Consider the following 20,164-nt stretch of genomic DNA (forward strand, 5'->3'; position numbering starts at 1 on the left):
CCGGGACGGAGGCGCGCAGCCCCGGGACGCCGCTTAGAAAGAGGTGGTTTCTTGAAGCCTACAGGCACTTTTCCAGGAACGGCTTCCCACGGGGAGGGCCCCGGGTGAAGCTGGGCGGGCAGTGTCCCCCCGGGCGGACAGAGTCCCATGGCAGGTCGGGGCTGGAGCCGTGTGTCCCGTCCTGCCGATGGCAGCATCAGGCCGAGCCCAGACGGCAGCCTTCAGCGCAGGTGCGGATCAGCCTTGCCGGACTCCCGGGGGGCCGGGGCCGTCCCCAGCGCCGCTGGAGCTGTGAGGAGGCACAGGAGCTTCTGGCAGTGCCGGGCAGAAGGTGGCCGGGGGCTGCCACCAGCAGTGGGCTGCAAGTCACCACTGGCCAGTGTGGCCAGCTTCTCTGTGGCTCTGAGGGAGAGCAGGACCTGCGGAGCAAAGAGAGGGACAGGAGTCACCCACCAGCCTGGCCCCGTGTCCCCACAGCACCGTCAGGTCCCAACGCAGTACCTGCTGTATCCTGGGGTGCTGGCTGAGGCCCCGCAGCGCCACGAGGGCTCCTTCCCGCACGCTCTCCCGGGGGTCCCGGCAGGCCACCTCGAGCAGGATGTGGGAGACCCTGGTCTCCATCAGCAGATCCCCCAGCTCTGCCCAGCGCTGGCCCAGGTTGCCCAGAGCTAAGGCCGCATTGCAGCGTGTCCTGGCCTGCACATCGCTCAAGAGCCGCATCAGCCCCGGCACGGCCCTGCCCAGCATCCCGGCTGGGAAGGACTGGTGGTAGGCGGCATTGCCCACTGCAAAGCTGGCTGCCCTGCGCACGCTCTCCTCCTGGTCCACCAGGCACTCCAGAAGGCTCTCCAGCAAGCCCGGCTGGTTCTGTAGCACCTGGGGAAAGCCATGGCCATGTCGAAGCAGATTGCCCAGCAGGTTACAGGTTTTGGCCCGTATCGAGGGTTGCTGGTGGCCAAGTAGGTGGGTCAGTGGCTGGTCGGCCACATCTGAGCCTCTCAGGATCCTCTGGAGAAAGGGCAGGTGCTCTGGACAGGCCCGGGCCACATGGGTCAAGAGAGACAGGAGGTCAGTTGTGAGCATGAGGCTGTCTGAAAACAAGGCAGACATCAAGAAGGCAACGATGTGCTCTGAGGCGGCAGCTTCCCTCACCATTTGGTCTATGACCTGCTCATCAGACACAACGAGGTGGCACAAGAGGCTCATGGGGAGCTCGGTGTATGAGAAAGGCAGATGGCAAGAGCAGACCTAAGGACAAAGGAGAGAGAGCAGCGCTGAGTGCGCTGCCCTCACGTGTGGGCCAAGTCAAGCAGCAGTTGAAGGCTGCCAGCAGGTCGGTGCAGCACTCAGCCGCTGGCCAAGCCGCTCAGAGGGCTGCATGGCACCCAAGTAACATCCCTGCATGGCAGAAGCCACCAGCATGGTGTGAAGTGGTGCCGTGAGGGGCTGCAATGTGGAGAGGTGTCTCCACAGTATGGGGGGGGAAAGAAATAGAGGGCCAAGAGGGTACCTGCAGCAGCTGGGCAGGGATCTGGGCATCTCTCACAGCCTCCATGACCAATGCTAAGGTGTCTCCATCCACAGACAGGGCAAAAGGGAAACAGAGGAGCTGGCAAGCCTGGATCACCACAGCTGGGACAAGGTCAGGGTCCCCATGCTCTCCTGCCTGCCTGAATTTGTTAGAGAGAGGTCTTAATACAGAGGTAAAACATCAGGGCAAGAGGCAGAGAGCATTCCCCACACCAGGAACTAAGGACAGGCTCTGCAGGTGAGCTGTACCCTGCAAGTGCAAGGTCAGGAATTTCTGCATGCTCATGTCCAAGCCCTGTTCAGAGGCTGGACTCTGCCCGCTTCAGCCTCCCACAACTCACGTCTGTGTCAGGCATGCCAGGAAGCCAGGGGACAGCAGCCTCTTCAGTGTCACCATGAGGACACCATGGGACTGGGTGAGCTGAGGCAGGCACCGGTGGGACTCATGAGTGAAGATGAAGAGGGCCAGGCTGAGGAAGAGCAGGGTGCCTGCAGGGGGAACAGCACAGCAGAGGGGCAAAGCTAGGGAAGGCTGAAAAGTCTCTATCTTCCTGTACTGCCTTGAGGCTGCTCCAGGGTTGCTTCTGTGCTTCCCTGCCCAAAACCAGACCAGTTTCCACCTACGGCAGTCACACCTGCCAGGGTCAATGTTCCCTGCAGCAGAGACACCCTTTCTTGCTCTTCCACAACCAGCTCAGCTGAGCTGCTGCTGACTGGGCACAGCATGGGCCAGCCCAGCCCAGCCCTCCCTCCATGGAGGACAACAGCGACCCTCAAGAAAAGCCCCCTGAGCCCTCTGGCCTCAGGGACTGGGTGTGGATGGGGCCAGACATGTGGGCAACTCTGAGGGCAGGATGTGGAGCTGGCACTTGCCCTGCAGTCCTGCAGCTCCTACCTTGAGGGGAGAGGAGGTTCCAGTCTGGTTCCACCACGAGGTGACCTGCCCCTTCGGGTTCTCTGTCCGGCAGTGCCCTGTCACTGCCCACACAAAGCACTGCAGCAACACGGTGCCACACCACACTCCACAGCTCTGTGGCAGCAAAGCCCTCCTCCATGGTCACATCATCCTAGAGGTGGAGAGGCAGATGTCAGAGGGCTTCATGGTCCCCCAAGGCTCCCCAGGGTTCACAGCTCTGCCAGTCCCATGGTCCTGGGAAGGCCAGGGCTGGATGGACATGGCTCAGGGGGAAGAGGGAGGCGCTGGCAGCCCTGCTGCACCTGCTGACAGTGCCAGTCCCAGGGCACCTCTGCCCTCTCTCACTCCAACGTGTCCATGAACCACCCTTCCCTGCCCACTATTCTTGCACCAACACTCCAGAGCTCCACAGACAACCCAGGGACATGAGGTGACTTTCATGGGATTACACAGCTCAGCCAAAGCTGCCCAGTTCCCTGGTTTACCTCAGCCTCTATTACTGATCCACATTCAGGCCTTTTTGCCCCCACACCTTTTGGCAGGGACCAGGCAACGGGAGATGGGCAGACTGGTACCTGGGCAAGGAGCTTCAGCAGGAGGAAGAAGAGCCCATCGTAGAGACCAGCACCCATTGGTGGTGGGAGCTGCAGCTGTAAGAGAGTGAGGGATGGGCTGAGACTAGGTGCTGGTTCTGAGAGCAACAGCACCACACCTGCACCCTTCTGAGCCCAGATTTGCACACCTCCCCAGTGGGGTGACAGCCTGGCTCCCCAGCTCCTCTGTCCCCATCCCATACCTCAGCAGGTGCTGTCAGCACATTTGTCACCGCCAGTAGGACATCTTCTCCCCTGAGCTCCAAAGCTACCCCTTGCTGATTGAGCTGTGTCAGGAGGAATGCTGCAGCACCCTGTGGGAGCAAGGAGAGCTCAGCACCTTCAGAACTTTCCCATCTGCCCACTCAATGCTGACTCTTCATCCCTCAGCTCAGAACAGGGACAGCCAGGCTGTGCCTGCCCTTGTCCCACCCTGAGCAAGCAACAGTAGGACCCAAATGGGACACAAGGCTCTGTAGGACTCTCAGTGGTGGCTCTGGCAGAGTGGGCAGACTTACCACAAGGGAGACAACAGGAGACTGGGTGATGAGATCCATGGCCAGAGTAACCATCTCCTCAAGCCTGAAACACAGGGCCCAAAGGAGAGATGCTGTGTTCCCACAGCTCCACATCCCACAGAGCAGCAGCATCCAAATACCCCCAGGGCTGGGAAGCAGCCACCTTGCAGGAGGAGCGAGCTTTTGGTTCACAGCACCTCCTTGTCCACACTGGGTCCTCACCACATCCCCAGCATCCACCCACCCTGCCCAGCACTCTGCTGATGTGTCTGGAGCAGAGGCATCAGTGGAGGCAGGAGCCCAGCTCTGGGCTGGGTGGAGGGCAGAGGGCCATTCAGGCCATGTTCCTCTCCCACCCATAAGTGAAAGCAGGTCCTTACCTGGGAGGGGAGGCCTGGAGCTGCAGGGAGAGCAGGGCCAGCAGGTACAGAGAGGCTTCGCAGGCTGCCCTCTGGGCCACCTCCACCATGGGGACCTGCCAAGGGAGCAAGAGTCACAGGGGGACAGCAAGACTGGGAGGGGATGTTTCTGGGCCCTGGAGGAGACCCACACTCTCCAAACTAAGCTTCTCCAAACTTTTCTCCCCACACATTCCCCAGCCTGGTCTAAGCAGCACTCAGAGGAATGTGTCCTGCTTGCCCACACTCCTACCACAACACCGGGGCTGCAGTCAGTCCTACCTTGCCCTTGGAGAGCTGTATGAGGGAACCCCACAGTTGTTGGCTCCTTCCCAGGTGCTGGCACAGGCTCGGGCTGGCATGGCAGCCAGCATAGAGGATCTGCAAGGCAGAGGGGAGAGATGCATACCAGCCCCTGAGGACAGGGACACACTGACCTAGCCCCATGTCAGTCACATCCCATGGCTACCATGGGCTCATTTATTAAACAACTGACACCAGGGAGATAGGAGTCATTGAAGGCTGAGCCCACAGTTCCCCCATCCCCATGCTCCTCACCCCAGACCAAAGGTCCAGGCACCTGTGGGGACAGCCACATAAATGGACAGGGCCATTACCTTGAGCACGTTCAAGGAGCAGCTTGGGTGCTCCAGTTTCCCCAGCAGCCTCCTGAGCTGCTGGCTCTCTCTCTCCATCAGCTTTTCAGCTACCTCCTGAGCGATCTGCAGAAATCAGCCTGTTTTGCACCCAGGGCACATGAAGCACTGCACAGACTTGAGGAGTTTAATGCTAGCAATAAATTAATAGAAAAAGGCATCTGCTTCCTACATGTTGCCTGCATTCACAATGGGATGCCCACCTGCCCTGACCCAGCATAGCTTTGATGCACAGCCCCAGAGCTTGAGATGAACAAGGTGAGATTCCTTCTCTGCTTCCCTCTTTGTTGACTCAGAGTTGAGCTAAAGGATCAAATGTAAATCTGTAGGGTTTTTTTCCCCACTTATTTATTGTCCATTAAATTTCAGATTTCCTACAGTCCATATCACTGTCATATAAGAATTCATGTTTTCTCTGCATTGCCTAGTTCTTTACTTAGCCCATCCCACAGTTCAGATCCTTAGTGTGAGTCTCTTAATTGACTTAGGAGTCCTTGGACTCCTGAAGCTCAGCTGTTGGCTGAGAAGGAGCAGCCTGCAAACACGAGCCCAGCAGCCACCAAAGCCAGAGGACCACAGCCATCCACTCCACTGCTGAAAAAGAGACCCTCCTGCAAAGGACTGCTGCCCCTGTGGAGACCACACCTCCTTGCCCTGCAAAGAGAGCTGGCCTGACCTGCTGCTTGGCTTCCCGACAGCCGTTCCTCTCCAGGGGGATGCTGAAGGCAGCAGCCAATGCAGCTGTGAAGAGGTCTGCTACTTGTGGGCTCTGGTCATGGGCTGATTTGGCCTCCATCACTGTACCTGCACAAGGACAGAGCTCGGGAGACATGTGCTAAGGGTGAGGGATGCTGAGGGGCAGCAGGGTGGGTTGGAGGCCAAGAAAGGAAGAGTCAGGCTTGTGACACAAGGAGGGTGAGATATGGGATTGAGGGAGGGAAGAGGAGAGCCCTTGTTAGCCGGGGTTTGGGCAGATAAGCTTCAGTCACCTCCCCTGACCAACAGCGCTGCAATGGCAGTCAGTGCTCTGAGGAAGCCCAAGCACAGGAGGGAGAGGGGAAGCTCCAGGAGGAGATGGCGAGCTGCCACCACCACTACCTCGCAGAGCAGGCTGCTCTGAGATGGATCCCTGAAGGAGTCTGTTCAGCAAGGGCTGATGCTCCTCTCGCAGGCTGGCATAGAAGGGGGCAGAGACAGAGGGGCATGTCACATCCAGGCTCTCACAGAGCACAGTGAAGCACTAGGAGAGAAACAGGGGTTGCCATCACTGCAGACTGAAGGTGGGATGAGAGAGAAGGGCAACGGAGGAGGCTGTGGGGCAACAGCAGATATGGGAGAAGGACTCGTGTGCCGGAGCTTTGGGGACCTCCAGGTGTCCTCTCCAGCCAGGTTACTGTGTAGGACCAACATGCGACTGCATGCTGGCTGAGAGAGGGGTACACATGGAGACACAGCCAGGGAAGGTGCCTCCTCAGAGAGCTTGTTTCTACATGTGATCCCCCAAATAAAACACAGTGGGTGAGACAGCCTGCCTTGATAAGAATGCATCACACCCCACAGCTGGGAGCAGGGTCCTCAGCCTGCCACGCACACCCAGCCCCACAGCTTCTGTCCCTGGGGGAGAGAGTGGCGAGAAGGGAGACAGGGGCACCCTTACCAGGAGGCTTTGCTGGCAGAGACTCATCTCGCTGTCAGCTGGCTCAGCCAGCAGCTCTGGCAGCAGGGCTAGGAAGCAGCTGGCACTCTCCTGGAAGGCCTGCAGGCTGGAGGAGGCAGCAGGGGCAGAGGAGAGCAGAGAAACATGAGCCCTGGCTGTGAGGACAGGATCTGGCCAGGCATATATGGCCCTGGCTAATGGGGCAGGCAGCACACACCAGTACCGTGAGCCAGGGCCAGCAGGCAGGACAACTGGAACCTAGTCAGCTGTGCCTTCCCCTTAATTAGTCCCACTCACAGAAAGCTCCTCTGTGAGCACAGGGATATGGCACAAAGTGCTTAGTCCGTGATGCTTGCCCATGAGGACAGCTCTAGCCACAGAGTATGAACACCACCCTCCTGCCTACTGCCAGGTCCCTGCAGTGGCCACAAGACACCTCAGGGCACAGAGGGTTGTCCCTACCTGTCCTTTTGCCCACTCTCCTCCAGGCTGCGTTCACTGCTGAAGTAAACTGTGGTCACCATGAGGAGGTCTGTCAGCACCACGATACACCAGGGCTGCTGCAGGATCCAGAAAGAAACAGCAAGTGAGGATTGTCTGCTGGCCATCCCAACACTACTGTGGCAGGATCCTTCCCTGCCAGGACCTACCCCTTCTCAAGGGGGCCTGGAAGAGGCACCGGTCCTGGGAGCCAGCTCCAGCAGGACACCAGGGTGTCCTCAGCACCAGCACTCTGCAGTGCTGGAAGAAGCCCAAATTTCTCTGGAGCCCTACACCCACCTGCTTGATGCTACGACTCTCCAGGATCTGCTTGGCTAGACACAGCAGGGACAGAGGCACATTTAGCTCTTGGCAGAAGTGGTCCAGCATCTCAGAGTCACACCGGGTAGCCAGGAGGTTGCCCACAATGCGGAGCACAGGACGGAGACGGGAAGCTCCCTCCAGCATCCCTTCCAGCACCTGGACACAGAGAAGCCAGAAGATCTCATGACCAGCAGCAGTTTTGTCCTCTCCACCACCCATAAAGCAGGCCTCCACCTCCTCAGGCAGGGTACAGCCAGAGAGCAGATGGCAAGCTAAGTGCACAAGACAGCTCCAGCTCCTGGAGAAGCAGAGGGTCTCCTTGCTGGCTGGACTGAGGACCTTCCCGGTGCTTCTGACCCAGTCCTGGGGAAGAAGGTGGCATCCACTCACCTGCTGAGCAGAGTCTGCCAGGCGGGCTTGGACACGGTGCCGGAAGGCCAGGTCCCTCAGGAGGCTCAGCGGTGTGCTCAGCTGCATGGCCGAGGGCTCTGTGGCCTCGATCAGGTGCTGCCACTCCTCATCACTCTCCAGCTCCTAGCCATGGATGAGAGAGGGTGGGTGCCACAGATCCTGCCTGCCCCAGAGTCTCTGTACCAGTCCCTGGGGACTGGGCCCTGCTGTCCTCACCACAAGACACTCTCTTACTTCACTCTCCAGGTTCACGGTCTCGATGCTGCGCCTGCCCTGGGGCTCTGCCCTGCCAGCACCACGCTGTGGAGGGGCCCCTGCTCCAGGAAACTCCCGCTCGTAGTCTCGAGTGATGCTGTGCTCCCTGGCCAAGGAAACAGTGCACTCAGTGAGCGACCCTGACTTCCCCTCTTCCTTCTCTCCCAGCCCTCCCTCACCGTGGGTCAGGTGGAGGCTCCTCCAACTCCCACTCTGTCATGCTGCTCTTTCCTTGCAGGACACTGGGGTTCTTCTGTTTGGAGGCAGGTGGTGGCTCCCCCTCCATGAGGGCTGCCTTCCCAGGAGCTGCTCTAGGTCTATGCCCTGGGCATCCTTTGCCAGAGTTCTTTGTAGATGCATCACCTGCCTTCAGTTGCCCCTGGGTGATAGCAGAGAAGTTTGGCCAGGGCAGGGTTACTCAGCCAGCCAGAAGAGTCCCCTAGACCCCACCACCCTGAGGACTCCACATCCTGCCTTGTGTGTGGCTGATTCCCCAGCCTGACCCCATGTACCTTCTGTCTTTCCTCCCAGATCCCATTTCAGTGCCCCTCCTTTTTCCTGACCATGGGACACAGCCAGGGGAAGCCCACGCTTTCCTCCACCTTTTTCTGTGCCTCCTCAATCATCTTCTGCCGGGCCTTTCTCAGGATCCTGGACTGGCCGCTCCTGGGGGCCATGGCATGGGCTTGCTGCTCCTTCAAGGCCTGCAGCTCTGGGGACAGCTTGGTGGTGAAGGGGTTTGAGATCCCATGCTCTTCTGTGTCATCAATCACTGAGGAGGCCAGGGGAGAACTTTATCAGCAGCTCTCCCTTGGGATGCAGGGAGACTGATCGGCTCTGGGATCCCAGGGGAATCCCGGGGGAAGCAGAGCAAACCCAGGGGCAGGAGCTAGATGTCAGTGCTTGGAGAAAGTTGAGTGGAGGGAGGTAAAGGCCAGGGTAGTAAAAATAGCATGGCAGGGTGTTTGTCCCAGACTCCAGGCAGTAGGAGGAGGAAACGGACCTTGCCAGTGCTGGAAAAAGAGCTGGTACTCACCAGTAACCCGTCCAGCAACGAAGGGATGAGAGAGCAGCTCCGGCCACGACAGGCGTTGGCGGGGGTCCTTCGTTAGTAGTCCCTGCAGGAAGCTCTAAAGGCCAGCACAGCACCAGGGTCACCAACACATTCTTGGCACCCACCAAGCAGTACAGTGTACCCACCAGTCCCCTCTAGCCAGGGCACCCAGGAGGGCTGTGCTCCCTCCCTGCCTCTGGAAAAGGAGTGGCTCTAGTACTCAGGGAAGACAGGAAGACACTCCACTTTCCAGCCCAGTAAATCACTCCTCTGCTGTCAGCCTCAGTTTCTCAGCTTACAGACAGCAGTAATAAGGGTCCCCCTCCCAGAAGGCCCAGATCTCAGCCCTTCTCTGTGTTCTGAAATCCCTGTTAGGGGACATAAAACCTAAGAGTGACCCACCAGGGCAGCAGGCAAGGCCAAAACTGCTACTGCATTCACAGATCTCACCCCACAGACGGGGCCTTCACCCTTACCTTGAAGACTAGGCTTATGGCCACAGGCCATTTGACTGGGTCCTTGACAATGAGGCTGACGAGCTGGAAGATACTACTGGTGTAAAAAGGAGGGGTGCCCACAAACAGCTCGTACAAGATGCAGCCCATAGACCACAGGTCTGCTGTGTGGTCATATGGCTGCTCCTCCACCAGCTCAGGGGACATGTACAGCGGAGTGCCCTTGATGGAGGTCAACACCATGGTGTGGATACTCATGGCACGGGCAAACCTACTCACAGCAAAGCACAGATGGTCAGTTCAGGCTGAAACACCCATTGCAGCGCCCTACAAGTTTACCAACACCTCTCCCCTCTGGAGCCCAAAATCCCCCATCCTTACTCAATCTCTAAATATGCACAGAATCCAGGTCCCCTTCCATGCTCCCCCCTCCTTCTCTACAGCACCCAGGACACTCCTTGGCTGCCCCAAGGCCAAGTGTACCCCACGAGCTGGACATCAGCACCCACCCAAAGTCACAGAGCTTGACAATGCCATCTTTGCCCAGCAGGATGTTCTGGGGTTTCATGTCGCGGTGCAGGATGCGGTGGGAGTGCAGGTAATAGAGAGCAGAGACCAGTTGGGCAGCAATGGTCTGGACCTGCAGGAGACATGGGAGCCTCACCCTCTGTCCCATGGTGCCACCAGCTGGCACAACCATGGGATCCCTTATGGCCTGGCCCCCACAGTACTCCCACTCCTGCCCTTGCCCTCTTTGGGGCAGGGACCAGCCCCAGCCATGGACCGGCAGCTCCTTGGAGCAGGCTGATGGCCAAGGCGGCAGCCTGGTCCTGTGGTCCTCGGAGAGGGAACAGGGAAGCTGAGGTCCCTGTTGGACCTCACTGTCCCCGAGTGCAACTTGGCCCCTTCTCCATCCCCTTCAGAAGCTCTGCTAGGTAAAGCCCCAGAGGCACCCTCACCCTCCTGATGTCTCCTGGCCCACAGCAGAGACCCGCTGCCTACAGGCAGACAAATCCCGTTCCCTCCATCCTGCAGCAAACACTGCATGGCCACCGCCACAACAGTCACCTGGTCCTCGGGCAAAGTTCCATCATCCTCCAGGATCTGGAAGAGCTCCCCCTCTGCGTAATCAGTCACCACCACCACCTGGAGGGAAGAGCAGCGTGGTGAGATCAAGCGCTGACCCAGCCACATCCCCACCATGCCCTGGGGAACAGGACGGAGCAGGGCAGGAAATTTGAGGGATATGCTGGGGTGTGATCATGCACAGCGCATCAGATTGGGCTGGGACCTGGGGTGGGAAAGGGCCTCCACGGCTGCACTGCAGCAAGTACTTGGCACTCACTAGAGGCCTTGTGGCTGTCCTTATCTCAGGCAGCCAGCAGAAACCAGGGAAGAGGGAAGGACAGGACAAGCCCAGAATGGTATTTCCAAGGCCAGTGGGTAGAATCACCCCCTTGAGCTTGTTTTGAATCTGCTGCCCAATTACTTTATTTCATGCCCCCATGTCCCATAGCACGGCCTTCAGTCCTTTCTTCTTATACTGTCTCCATGAGAGTTTAAATCAGTGAAAAGTCCATCTCTGAAGAGACTAATGAGGTGACTGAAGAGTCACCCTCATCATGTGATCCCAAACCACTCCTCTTGCACCACATACCCTCCACCCAGCTTCTTCGCCTCTGCATATGACCAGTGTACCCTGCATAGCCCAGGTAGGTGCTGGCTCCCCACACAGAACATACTGGAGGGCTCTGAAAAACACTGAACAGGCCCTGGGAGGGTGTCACCAGCATCTCCTCAGAGAGGTCCCTACGACAGCAGGGGCCAGCCCTTGCTCCTCTGCCCCAGTCAAGCAAAAACATCTGCCCGGAGTAATCCCCTTTCACCTCCTTGTCGGTCTCAAAGCTGTCGAGCATCTGGATGATGTTGGGGTGATGGAGGCCTCTCATGATCTCAATTTCCCGCTGCAGGTTCTTCAGCTCCTTCTGAGACCGCCCCACCTTGGGGATGAACTTCAAGGCCACCACCTTTCAAAGGAGACAAAGCTGGGATCAGACCAGGCTCTTACCCACCCTGGCAGAGGCTGCGTTTAACCCAAATGGGACTCAGCGTTTTCCAGCTGAGCACATCAAACGAGATATTTGTTCACTGGATCCCTTGGAACTGGGAATCTCCCCAGGCCCTTGCACATAGATACAGGTGCTCACAGTACTTTGCGCACTGGCATTTAAAGCAAAGAAATTTAATTAGTGAGCACAGACAAAACTAGAACTGCCAGAAACACAGGACAGGACCTAGAGATCCTGGTGGACAGCAAGCCTAACATAAGCCAGCAGTGTGTCCAGGCAGTGAGAAGCACTAGAAGCACCCTGGGCTGTATGAACAGGCAGAGTTGGAAGGAAGTAATTATGGCCCTTTATTTTGAATTTCTTAGACCACGTTAGCAATATTGTGGCCAGTTTTTGGCCCAGAAAGACATCAACAGGCCGGAGTGGGTATGGCAGAGGCCACCAGGATGGTGAGGGGGCTGAACACTCAGGCTTAGAAATTGACACAGGGGAGCTTCAACTTGACAAAAGGAAAAAACATTCACCCCAAGTATAGTCAAGCAGTGGCTGTGGCGTGTTTGTCCTTGAGGATTCACAGGATCTGAATTTGGTGCTGGCCCTGCTTTAAGCAGAGGCTGGACTGGAGACTGCTCCTGAGGTCCCTTGAACCTGAATGACTCTGTGCCAGTAGGAGCTGGACAGGTATGTCAGCAGAAAAATGAATGAGTCCCGAGTCCCAAAGCCCTGGCAGGTCCCCGGAACCCAACAGCCACCAGAACTCAGTCCCCAGTGCCACACCACAGATGCCCGACACCTCTTTCCTCACCTGGGCGCTGTGTTTCTGGCGCCCCTTGTACACGCGCCCGAACGAGCCTTCGCCAATCATCTCCAGGACATGGTACTTCTCCATCGTGGGAGTTCAGGGAGGGGGCCACTGAGCTGCCGAGGCAAAGCAGTCGGTGAGAAGAAGCGACAAGAAGCGCTTTGCCCTCTCTCTTCGCCTCTTGCCGTCCGCCACCGGCTGCCACAGGGCATGGACCCCAACCCCCGCAGACATATGGATAGTGCCAGTGCTGGGAAGGCGCTGGGAAGGCAGGACTGCACCCTCTGCGATCCCAGATCCCAAGGGCCGGGCTTCCCCTCCCCGCGGGCAAATCCCCTCCCCGCGGGGCCCCACCCTGGGCCCGGTCCCCGGGACAGGGGTCCCCCGGGAGCCCCCGCTGGGCTCCGTCCCTGCCCGCCGGCTGCACCTCTGGTCCCTCACGGCAAGACGAGCCCCAAGCCCTGGGCGGGGCCCCCGCAGCCCCCCGTGTGGGATGAACGTCACCCCGCTCCGCTCCCGCCGCGCTCCGCTCAGCCCCGGGCCCGCCGCCGCCACGGCGTCGCCTAGCAACGCCTCTCCGCGCGTGCGCCCGCGTGGAGGTTCCGGTTCCGGGGCGCGCGGGAAGATGGCGGCGGCCGGTGAGGAAGCGGAGACGACGGATTGGTAACGCTCCCCCTTCCCCGGTGCCCCGCACCCCCAGCCCAGCGGGGCCTGCGACGCCGCCGCCTGACCCCCGTCCCGGTCCCCGCAGGGCGCTGCCGCCGGAGGTGGAGGTGCTGGAGTCCATCTACCTGGAGGAGCTGCGGGTGGCTCGGGGCCGCGGCAGGTACGGACCGCGGCCCAACCCCCCCGGGCCCGGCCCTGCCCCGCGCTGCCGCCCCTCACCTCGGCCTGCCCCGCAGGTGGGAGCCCTGGGAGATCAGCATCACCCTGCACCCCGCTACGGCCCAGGACCAGGACTCGCAGTACGTCTGCTTCACCCTGGTGCTCTCCGTGCCCCCACAGGTAGGCCGTCGGCCCCAAGCCCCCACCCCGGATCTCTCTGCATCCCTCGTTGTGCTTTGTGTGTTTCTGGTTTTTCCTAGTATCCCAACAAATCTCCGGAAGTCTCGATCAGGAACCCGCGGGGGCTGTCAGATGAGCAAATTCAAAAGTGAGTGCCAGGAGGGTGGGGAGAGGGTGATTTTTTCCTCCGATATGCAGGAGGCAGAACTGGTGAAAAAGCCTTCTCTCAGATTCACGTGGTTCTCTGTGTCTGGTTAAGGAGTGGATATAGGTCCCTAAATCACCTTGCGTTAAATCTCCTGGGAGGCACTGGTGCTGAGTTTGGGACCAAGGGGTCAACCCTATGGTTGTTCCCCAGTGGTCCCTCTAAACTGTAATCTAAATCCCCTGGGCCTTTGAAGGAGTTGTTCCAGCTTTCACAGTGGTGGGACTGAAGGAAGTCCTTGGGCAGCCCATTGTTGCCCTTGTGCTCCAGTCATTGGTGCAGCTGAGTGTGTGCAAGAGAGACCCTGGTATCTGCCAGCAGCACAGGAGTAACAGGGATCCCCCAGACCTGCTCGGGGGCTGCCATCAGATAAGAGAAGCCTGAGATTCACCAGAATTGGAGGGTGCTGGGTGAGCTCGAGCCAAGGAGCCAAGTGAACCAGCTCTTGCAAATCCTCTGAGGACAAAGGCTTCTGTGCACTGGTTTGTGGGGAGCTCATGAGTATGTGTGTACACGTGTGCCTGTCCTGTGCTGCAGGCAGAGCCTGAAGGCCAGTGCTCTATTTCTTCCTCCTGTCATCGTGGTGGGGTGACAGGTATATGGGCCACTGAAAAGGTGTGACTAAATGTTAAGTATTGCTGCTGCTTTGCTATAGGATCTCCCAGACCCTCAAAAGTGTTGCTGAAGCCAGGCTTGGGACAGAGGTGCTCTACGAACTGATCGAGGTGAGAGCTGGGGTAGATTGGGAGTGCCCAGCCACAGACGCTAGTCCCCGACTGCCTGAGGGGTGGGACAGCCCTGAGCCCATGGGCAGCTGGTGAGTAAAATGTTTGCTTTAATGCTTCCGCAGAAGGGGAAGGAGATTCTCACTGACAACAACATTCCTCATGGCCAGTGTGTGATCTGCCTGTACGGATTCCAGGTAGGAGTGTGTCTCCTGGCCCTGCAAGCTGACTGGGAAGTGAGGCAAAAAAATGGGGGGCCTGGGGCTCAAAGCATGGGGTATTGTTCTGGAACCGGGGTGTGCCTCAGCAGCCCCCTGCTCCCCTGGTCTGTAGGTGATCCTACTCAGCATGGACCTTCCTGAGGCAGTGTGTGCTACTCTCCCTGTCAGCCTGGAGATAACCACCTACAGAAACAGGGCATAGGGGCAGCGAGTGATGCCGGGTCATCTCCAAGGGAGTGGGTAGGGTCCAGGGATAGTTGCTGGTTGTTCTAAACATTGTTCTGCAGCAAGCAGAACCCTAAGATCACTCCCCCATGACACTGGTGCATCTCAGCTTCCCTGTGTTGGTCAAGCCCCACCTAGAGTTCAGCACACAGGTGATCAGGAGGGACTAGAACACATTGTGCAGGTGCCGAGGTCTGCAGGGATGGGGGAGCTTGTCTTCTCTGGGTTGCAATGAGAAATGGTGCCTGCCTAGAAGAGAGAACACATTGCAGGGGAAGATTGCTGTTTATACAGGAGAAACCAGTCACAAATATTTTGCAGCTTGACATTAGGAGTGTTTCTCACATTCAGAACAGGGAGCAGTGTCCCAGTGAGAGCAGAGGATGCAGAGATGAAGCCCAGCAGAAGATGTTATATGGTTCTGCCAGCAGTAGCACTAGTTCCCCACTGCCAGCACTGACACTGGAGTGAAAACTCACCTCAGCTGGGTAGGCTACACAACCCAGTGCTCAGAAACCCTTTAAAGCTGCCCCCTCTCCTCTGCAGGAGAGAGAAGCCTTCACAAAGACCCAGTGCTACCACTACTTCCACTCCCACTGCCTGGCCCGCTATGCCCAGCACATGGAGGAGGAGATCCTCATGCAGCAGGAGGAGAGAGAGCAGCACCTGGCGCCTTCCCCTAGACAGGTACTGGGCCCTACACCCTCTCCCCTGGCCCCTTGCTCAGGCCCTCATGATATCTGTGTCACCCACTCTGGGACACGGAGTGAGGGCTTGCCTGACCTGGCAGCACAGGCAGCATTGTGCCTGCACTGAGAATCAGAGTGAGGATTAGACCAAGTGATCTCCAACAGCCCTTTCCAACCAAAACTACCCTGTGAGTTTCTAGTACTTCAGCAGCTGGGTTATTGGATCCCTGGGTCAGCACCTGCTGTGTGGGCGGTAGGGGAGTTGGTTGCATTTTTGGACTTCTAGAACCACAGGAGTTAGAAAAGAGAGCTCCATCCCTAGTCCTTGAATTGCCAGGGGTGTACAGCAGGATAAACATGATCACCTGCATTCTCAGGTGATAAAACCTGTCCGAATAGGTGTTGGAACAGTTGTCAGCCACAGAGCAAACAATGCAGCTGAGTGTGAAACAAGTCAAAGGCTCCTTCCTGCAAAACCTTTTTAAAGCCTAGATGACACGCTCCACTTTGGAGTGAGGAAAAATAGATCCTAGGTGAAGGAGGACTGAAGCCATATGTGCTGACAGAGGTGGTTTGTACAGCGATCAGCCACTGGAGCACAAATCCCAGTGTCCCTCATGGTGGAAACACCTTCTGTAGCAGTTGTGGAGACACAAGGCTGCCTTCATGCTGCTGGAACCCCGCTGCGTTTCCCTGCCCTGGCAGAAGAGTGAAGAAGGGCACCCTGTTCCACTTCCAAGCTGGGTTTATCCAGCAGCACAGGAACTGGGTCACAGCCAGGGTTTGGTATCACCTCTTGCCTCCCTGCAGGAAGTTGGTGTGCAGTGCCCCGTCTGCCGGGAGACCCTGGTTTATGATCTCTGCGCTCTGAAGGCAGCACCAGCCCCACAGCAGCCCCTGGTAAGAAATGGGGGTTCACCTGCCCCACTGTGCCCACTCGCTGGGTGACTTCAGTGGGGGCAATATAATGGATGAACAAACACACGCTGCACGCTCTCGGGTCCTCCTGGGTAGCCCATCCAAAGGGCAGTTCATAAAACCTAGCAAGGTGTCTTCTGACTGTCTAATGTGTCCACAAAAGGCAGGTTTCATTGTGTAGCCCTGAGTTTTGAGCAGATGTGCCAGGGGAGAAGTGATTCTGCCATGGGACATGTCCCTGTACCCACTGGGATATACTCAGGGTCAGGCAAGTGACCTGATTGTAGCTGCTCTGCATCCTGCCCCAGAGCAGGATGTCCCAAGGTGGTCACTGCAGGAACAGCAGGTCTGTGCTGCCATGCTGTACCTCTGTCTAGGGGTTTCACATGCATCTATGGGCCTGGTCAAATGTGGCAGAAGGGGGCAGGTTGCCTGGGCGCTGTGCAACCAAAGGAGGGTTTGGGCAGTCACTCTCAGCACTGCCAGCTGCCTGCCCACACTAGGTGTTGAGAGAGCCCTCGCCCTGCCTTGCTTTCTGCTGCTCAGGAGCCATACAGGCCGGATGCCAAGACGCTGCAGCACCAAGAAGAACTGCGCTTAATTTTCAAGAGACAGCAAGAGAAAGGGGGAATCATTGACCCTGAAGCAGAGAGGAACCGTTACTTCATCAGCCTCCAGGCGGTACGGCACCAGGAGACCTGGCGAGGGGGGCCCTGGACTGCAGGACCAGGCATGGTCATCTGCTGTGGGGCTGCCCCATCCTTTTCTTATCTGGTGGCTTCTCTCTTTCAGCATCCAGGCCAAGCTGCCTCTGACCCACTGGTGAGTGCGAGCACTGTGGACACACCCCAGCTGCCCAGCCAAGCCTCTGCTCCAGAGCCAGCTGAGGCACCGGGGGCCAGGGCAAACCCTGGGCAGCCTGAGAGGGCTGCTGTGCCCAGGGAGCAGCAGAGCAAGAGGGAGAAGCACAGAGGGGAGAGGCCAGGCCCCAGGGGCCAGGGCAGGCAGCCGGGCAGCAGCTTGCAGGAACCGGCAGAGGAAGTCTGTCATCCGCTCCATGGCCCCAGGGGGCCAAGGGCCTTCAGCCAGAGACCAGAGCGGAGACCTGGTGGGAGGCACAGCCGGGAGTTTCCTAAGCCTCACAGCAGAAGCAGGGATGCTGCCCTGGCTGAAAGAAAGGAGTTGTGCCCTGAGGATCCCTCGCCAGTAACAGAGGCAGTGGACTTGAAAGAGGAGCACTGCAATGTGGAGAGATGGACCCCGGAGGAGGGGGCTGAGGCCCAGGGCAGGGAGAAGGAGAACCTGACGTTCAGCCGCAGCGACCATAGAGTAGCTTCCAGCTGGCAGGGCCACCACAGGCCCTGGGATTGTGGGAGGTGGGAGAGGTCCAGGGTCCAGGACCGTGGTTCCTACCCTAGATCACCAAGAGGGCGGGGGGTGCTCAGGCCCAGTGGGTGTCGAGAAGCCCATCTCCTGGAGAAGGAGAGTGGCTCCTAGCAGGAGGCGTGAGGGGCTGGGCTGGGGAGGGCTGGTTTTGAGGAGAACAGTGGAGGCTCTGGTGGAGCAGTAGCAAGCAGATGCTGTACCCCTCGGGAAGGAAGAGGCAGTTGGCATGTGGCACAGCTTGGGACAGGCAGCGTCTTCAGGGTATGTGTGGCATGAAGCATCCTGGCATGAGCAAGTAGCTGGTGCCAGCATTGGAGAAGCTGACTCCTGACAGGTTATGTCAGCCTTGGTCTTGGAGGACCCAGGGTACAGAGGAAGCCTTGACCAGGGACATGCAGCCATCATCCCTCTGTGTGAGCTGCCAAGAAATGTGCACACCTACAGAGCAAATGGACTGAGCCCACTGTGGTGCCACAGCAGAGCCAGAGTTGTGGCGGGACCTTTCACTGGCAGACAGCATCCCGGCAGAGCTGTGGTGGTGCCAAGTGATAAGGCTGTGCCAGGGCAGCAGCCTGGAGTTCAAGCTTGCTGCGTCCCCTATTCCATCTCAGAGCACCTTCTCAACTGCTGTCGCTGTTCCTTGGAGACAACATCGCTTCTACCACAGTCCTGACCATTGTGCGGCTGATGGGCTCGGCCAGGCAAGTCCTTTGTACAAGACATTTCCCAGGCCCAGCCAGGACAGCTAAATTAAGCCTGAGTCAACACATTGGCAGGCTGGGGCTGTCTGGTGGCTGAGGCTTTGGGCTGGCTGCTGCTCCTCCAGGAAGCCCAAATTTAGCTGGAGCTCTTGCCTTGTCCTTCAGCTGCTTTTGTGCAGGCAGAAGCTGATGGGGGAGACCTGGGAAGACCACTCCACTCTGCCACATCTGTCTGTGCAGATCCCTCTAAGGCCAGACCATCTCCCAGACCACCCGGCAGCCTGCATTTGAAGACATGCCTCAGTACTTCAGATACTCTTACCCCCCTTTCATCTTGAAGCTGATCTTGCTTCAAAGAAATGATTTGCTGTTTAAACTAACTTGGTGCAGTTCCTTCTGCTGCTGCTTCAGATTTAAACTTTTTCTCGCTCCAAAGCCACGATGGGTGATCCCAAGCCTCTGAAGTGGGACACTGCTATTGGGTCTTCTCCAGAGCCTGCTCCCTTTGTTTTCTCTGCCCTCTCGCTCCTGTTCCTTGCTGTTTGAAGCAAAGGTGTTGATCCCTGGTGTTGCTCCCTCATCTCCCTCCTCTGCACACCTGGGGCCGGGGCAGAGACCTTCCCCTGGCACCCCTACATGGCAGAAGGCCTCCCCACTCCCTGCTTTGCCCACCTTGGTGTAAGCTGTCTGGCTCACCTGGGCAGTACCGATTCCTTTACACTTGTTTGTGCCTTGTGTCCCCACCTCTCTTGGCCACACATGGGTTGTTACTGTCTTCCTCCTCCTGTGGAGTACAGAAATGGCTGTGCTGCGATGGACTTGCCAGAGCCTCAGGCGAGATCCCTGGGAAACCAAGTGCTGTGTGCCAGCTGGGAGGGCATTTGTGCTGCATCTGCCTGGCTGATTCTTTGCACATGAAGGCTGCACAAAAGGTCTCTCTTGAACAGGTCTTCCTCACCTGCTGCCCTGGTCTCCAAGCTTGGCCTTGTTCTGAAGGGTTGGTTTAACCCGCTGCCCAAGAACTTTCCATGCTTAAATTTCCAACAATGGCCTATTTTCCTATTTTCAACACTAATGCTCTAAAAGGGTATTTTTTTCTCTCACTGGTCTGAGCCTACGCTACCTGTCCTGGGCTTGGGGATCCGAGAGCCAGACGTTGTGCCCTGCTGGGGACGAGGGCTGAGCACTCACTCCACGAAGAATGCCCTCATTTTATTTTAGTGCTCATTCTGTCCTTGTTGCAGCTGGTTTCTGGGTGAACAGCCTGGCCACACTTCAGTGAAAACATGTAAACTGTCTGACATTGGTGCTTGTTCTGCTGCCTCCTGCCTTCACCTGTGAAATTGCTGTGCTCCAAGAAAGGCATTTGGTCAAGTCTTGAAAGAAACACAGAGATCTCTGCCCCTTGCAGCAGATGAAGCTGAAGCTCCTTGGTTTCGTCCAGTGAGCGAGGCTTCATCTCAGCAGGAAAACTGCTGTGCCAAGTGTTTGGAACATGGGAATTCAGCCATGGAAATCAGAGTGAGCAAGAACTTGGGTAACTTCAATCAAATGCCAGATGTGTTAAGAGGGGAGGGTTTTTTCCTGGAAGTAAGGATTTCAAGATGCCCACATCTCTCTGACTCACTGCTGTCAGCCTGGGGCAGAGGACATTTTGCAACAGCATGTGGAAAAGAATTTGGGCTAAACAAATCAAACCTCTTGGTCAGAAGGGAAGAACAGAGCCTGCACCCTGCCCTGGGGCTCCTCACTTGGTGTCCACCTGTGTCACCCACCTACCTCACAGGGCTGCTGTGAGGCTTAACTGGCAAAAGCAACTCAGGCTGGGCAGAAGGCAGCGGCGTCTGTAGCATTAACACTATTAAAAGCAGAGTGACAGATGTTGCTTGCGCTTTCTTGTAGTGGCATCGGGCCCCTTTGGCTCTCCCTCACCACTCCCCCATCCTCCTGAACTGCTGTGAGGCATTCCAG

At 57.6% G+C, this 20,164-nt stretch overlaps 2 protein-coding genes across 2 annotated transcripts; one reads left to right on the forward strand and one right to left on the reverse strand.

Annotated features, from left to right (window-relative positions):
* Window positions 1–51: 51 nt before the first annotated feature.
* STK36 (serine/threonine kinase 36) lies at window positions 52–12,646 on the reverse strand. The gene is made up of 27 exons (XM_065637663.1): window positions 12,546–12,646; window positions 12,122–12,234; window positions 11,134–11,274; window positions 10,316–10,393; window positions 9,757–9,887; window positions 9,269–9,518; window positions 8,775–8,868; window positions 8,341–8,510; window positions 7,918–8,117; window positions 7,718–7,844; window positions 7,463–7,606; window positions 7,049–7,228; window positions 6,731–6,828; window positions 6,269–6,374; window positions 5,710–5,851; window positions 5,288–5,415; window positions 4,573–4,677; window positions 4,238–4,336; window positions 3,938–4,032; window positions 3,558–3,621; window positions 3,243–3,353; window positions 3,022–3,096; window positions 2,426–2,597; window positions 1,872–2,019; window positions 1,511–1,670; window positions 502–1,248; window positions 52–419 (listed from the first exon to the last, which is right to left on the reverse strand). Exons 2-27 carry the CDS (start codon window positions 12,203–12,205, stop codon window positions 222–224), a joined length of 4,047 nt encoding a protein of 1,348 aa, XP_065493735.1. The 5' UTR covers window positions 12,206–12,234; window positions 12,546–12,646; the 3' UTR covers window positions 52–221.
* A 74-nt stretch (window positions 12,647–12,720) lies between these two features.
* RNF25 (ring finger protein 25) lies at window positions 12,721–17,914 on the forward strand. The gene is made up of 10 exons (XM_065637183.1): window positions 12,721–12,781; window positions 12,870–12,944; window positions 13,021–13,123; window positions 13,204–13,271; window positions 13,984–14,053; window positions 14,179–14,250; window positions 15,046–15,186; window positions 15,999–16,088; window positions 16,653–16,787; window positions 16,899–17,914. The coding sequence occupies exons 1-10, from the start codon at window positions 12,744–12,746 to the stop codon at window positions 17,601–17,603; spliced, it is 1,497 nt and encodes a 498-aa protein (XP_065493255.1). The 5' UTR covers window positions 12,721–12,743; the 3' UTR covers window positions 17,604–17,914.
* Window positions 17,915–20,164: the final 2,250 nt, after the last annotated feature.

Source organism: Caloenas nicobarica, chromosome 6, assembly GCF_036013445.1.
Source record: "Caloenas nicobarica isolate bCalNic1 chromosome 6, bCalNic1.hap1, whole genome shotgun sequence".
In the NCBI taxonomy this organism is placed as follows: Eukaryota; Metazoa; Chordata; class Aves; order Columbiformes; family Columbidae; genus Caloenas; species Caloenas nicobarica.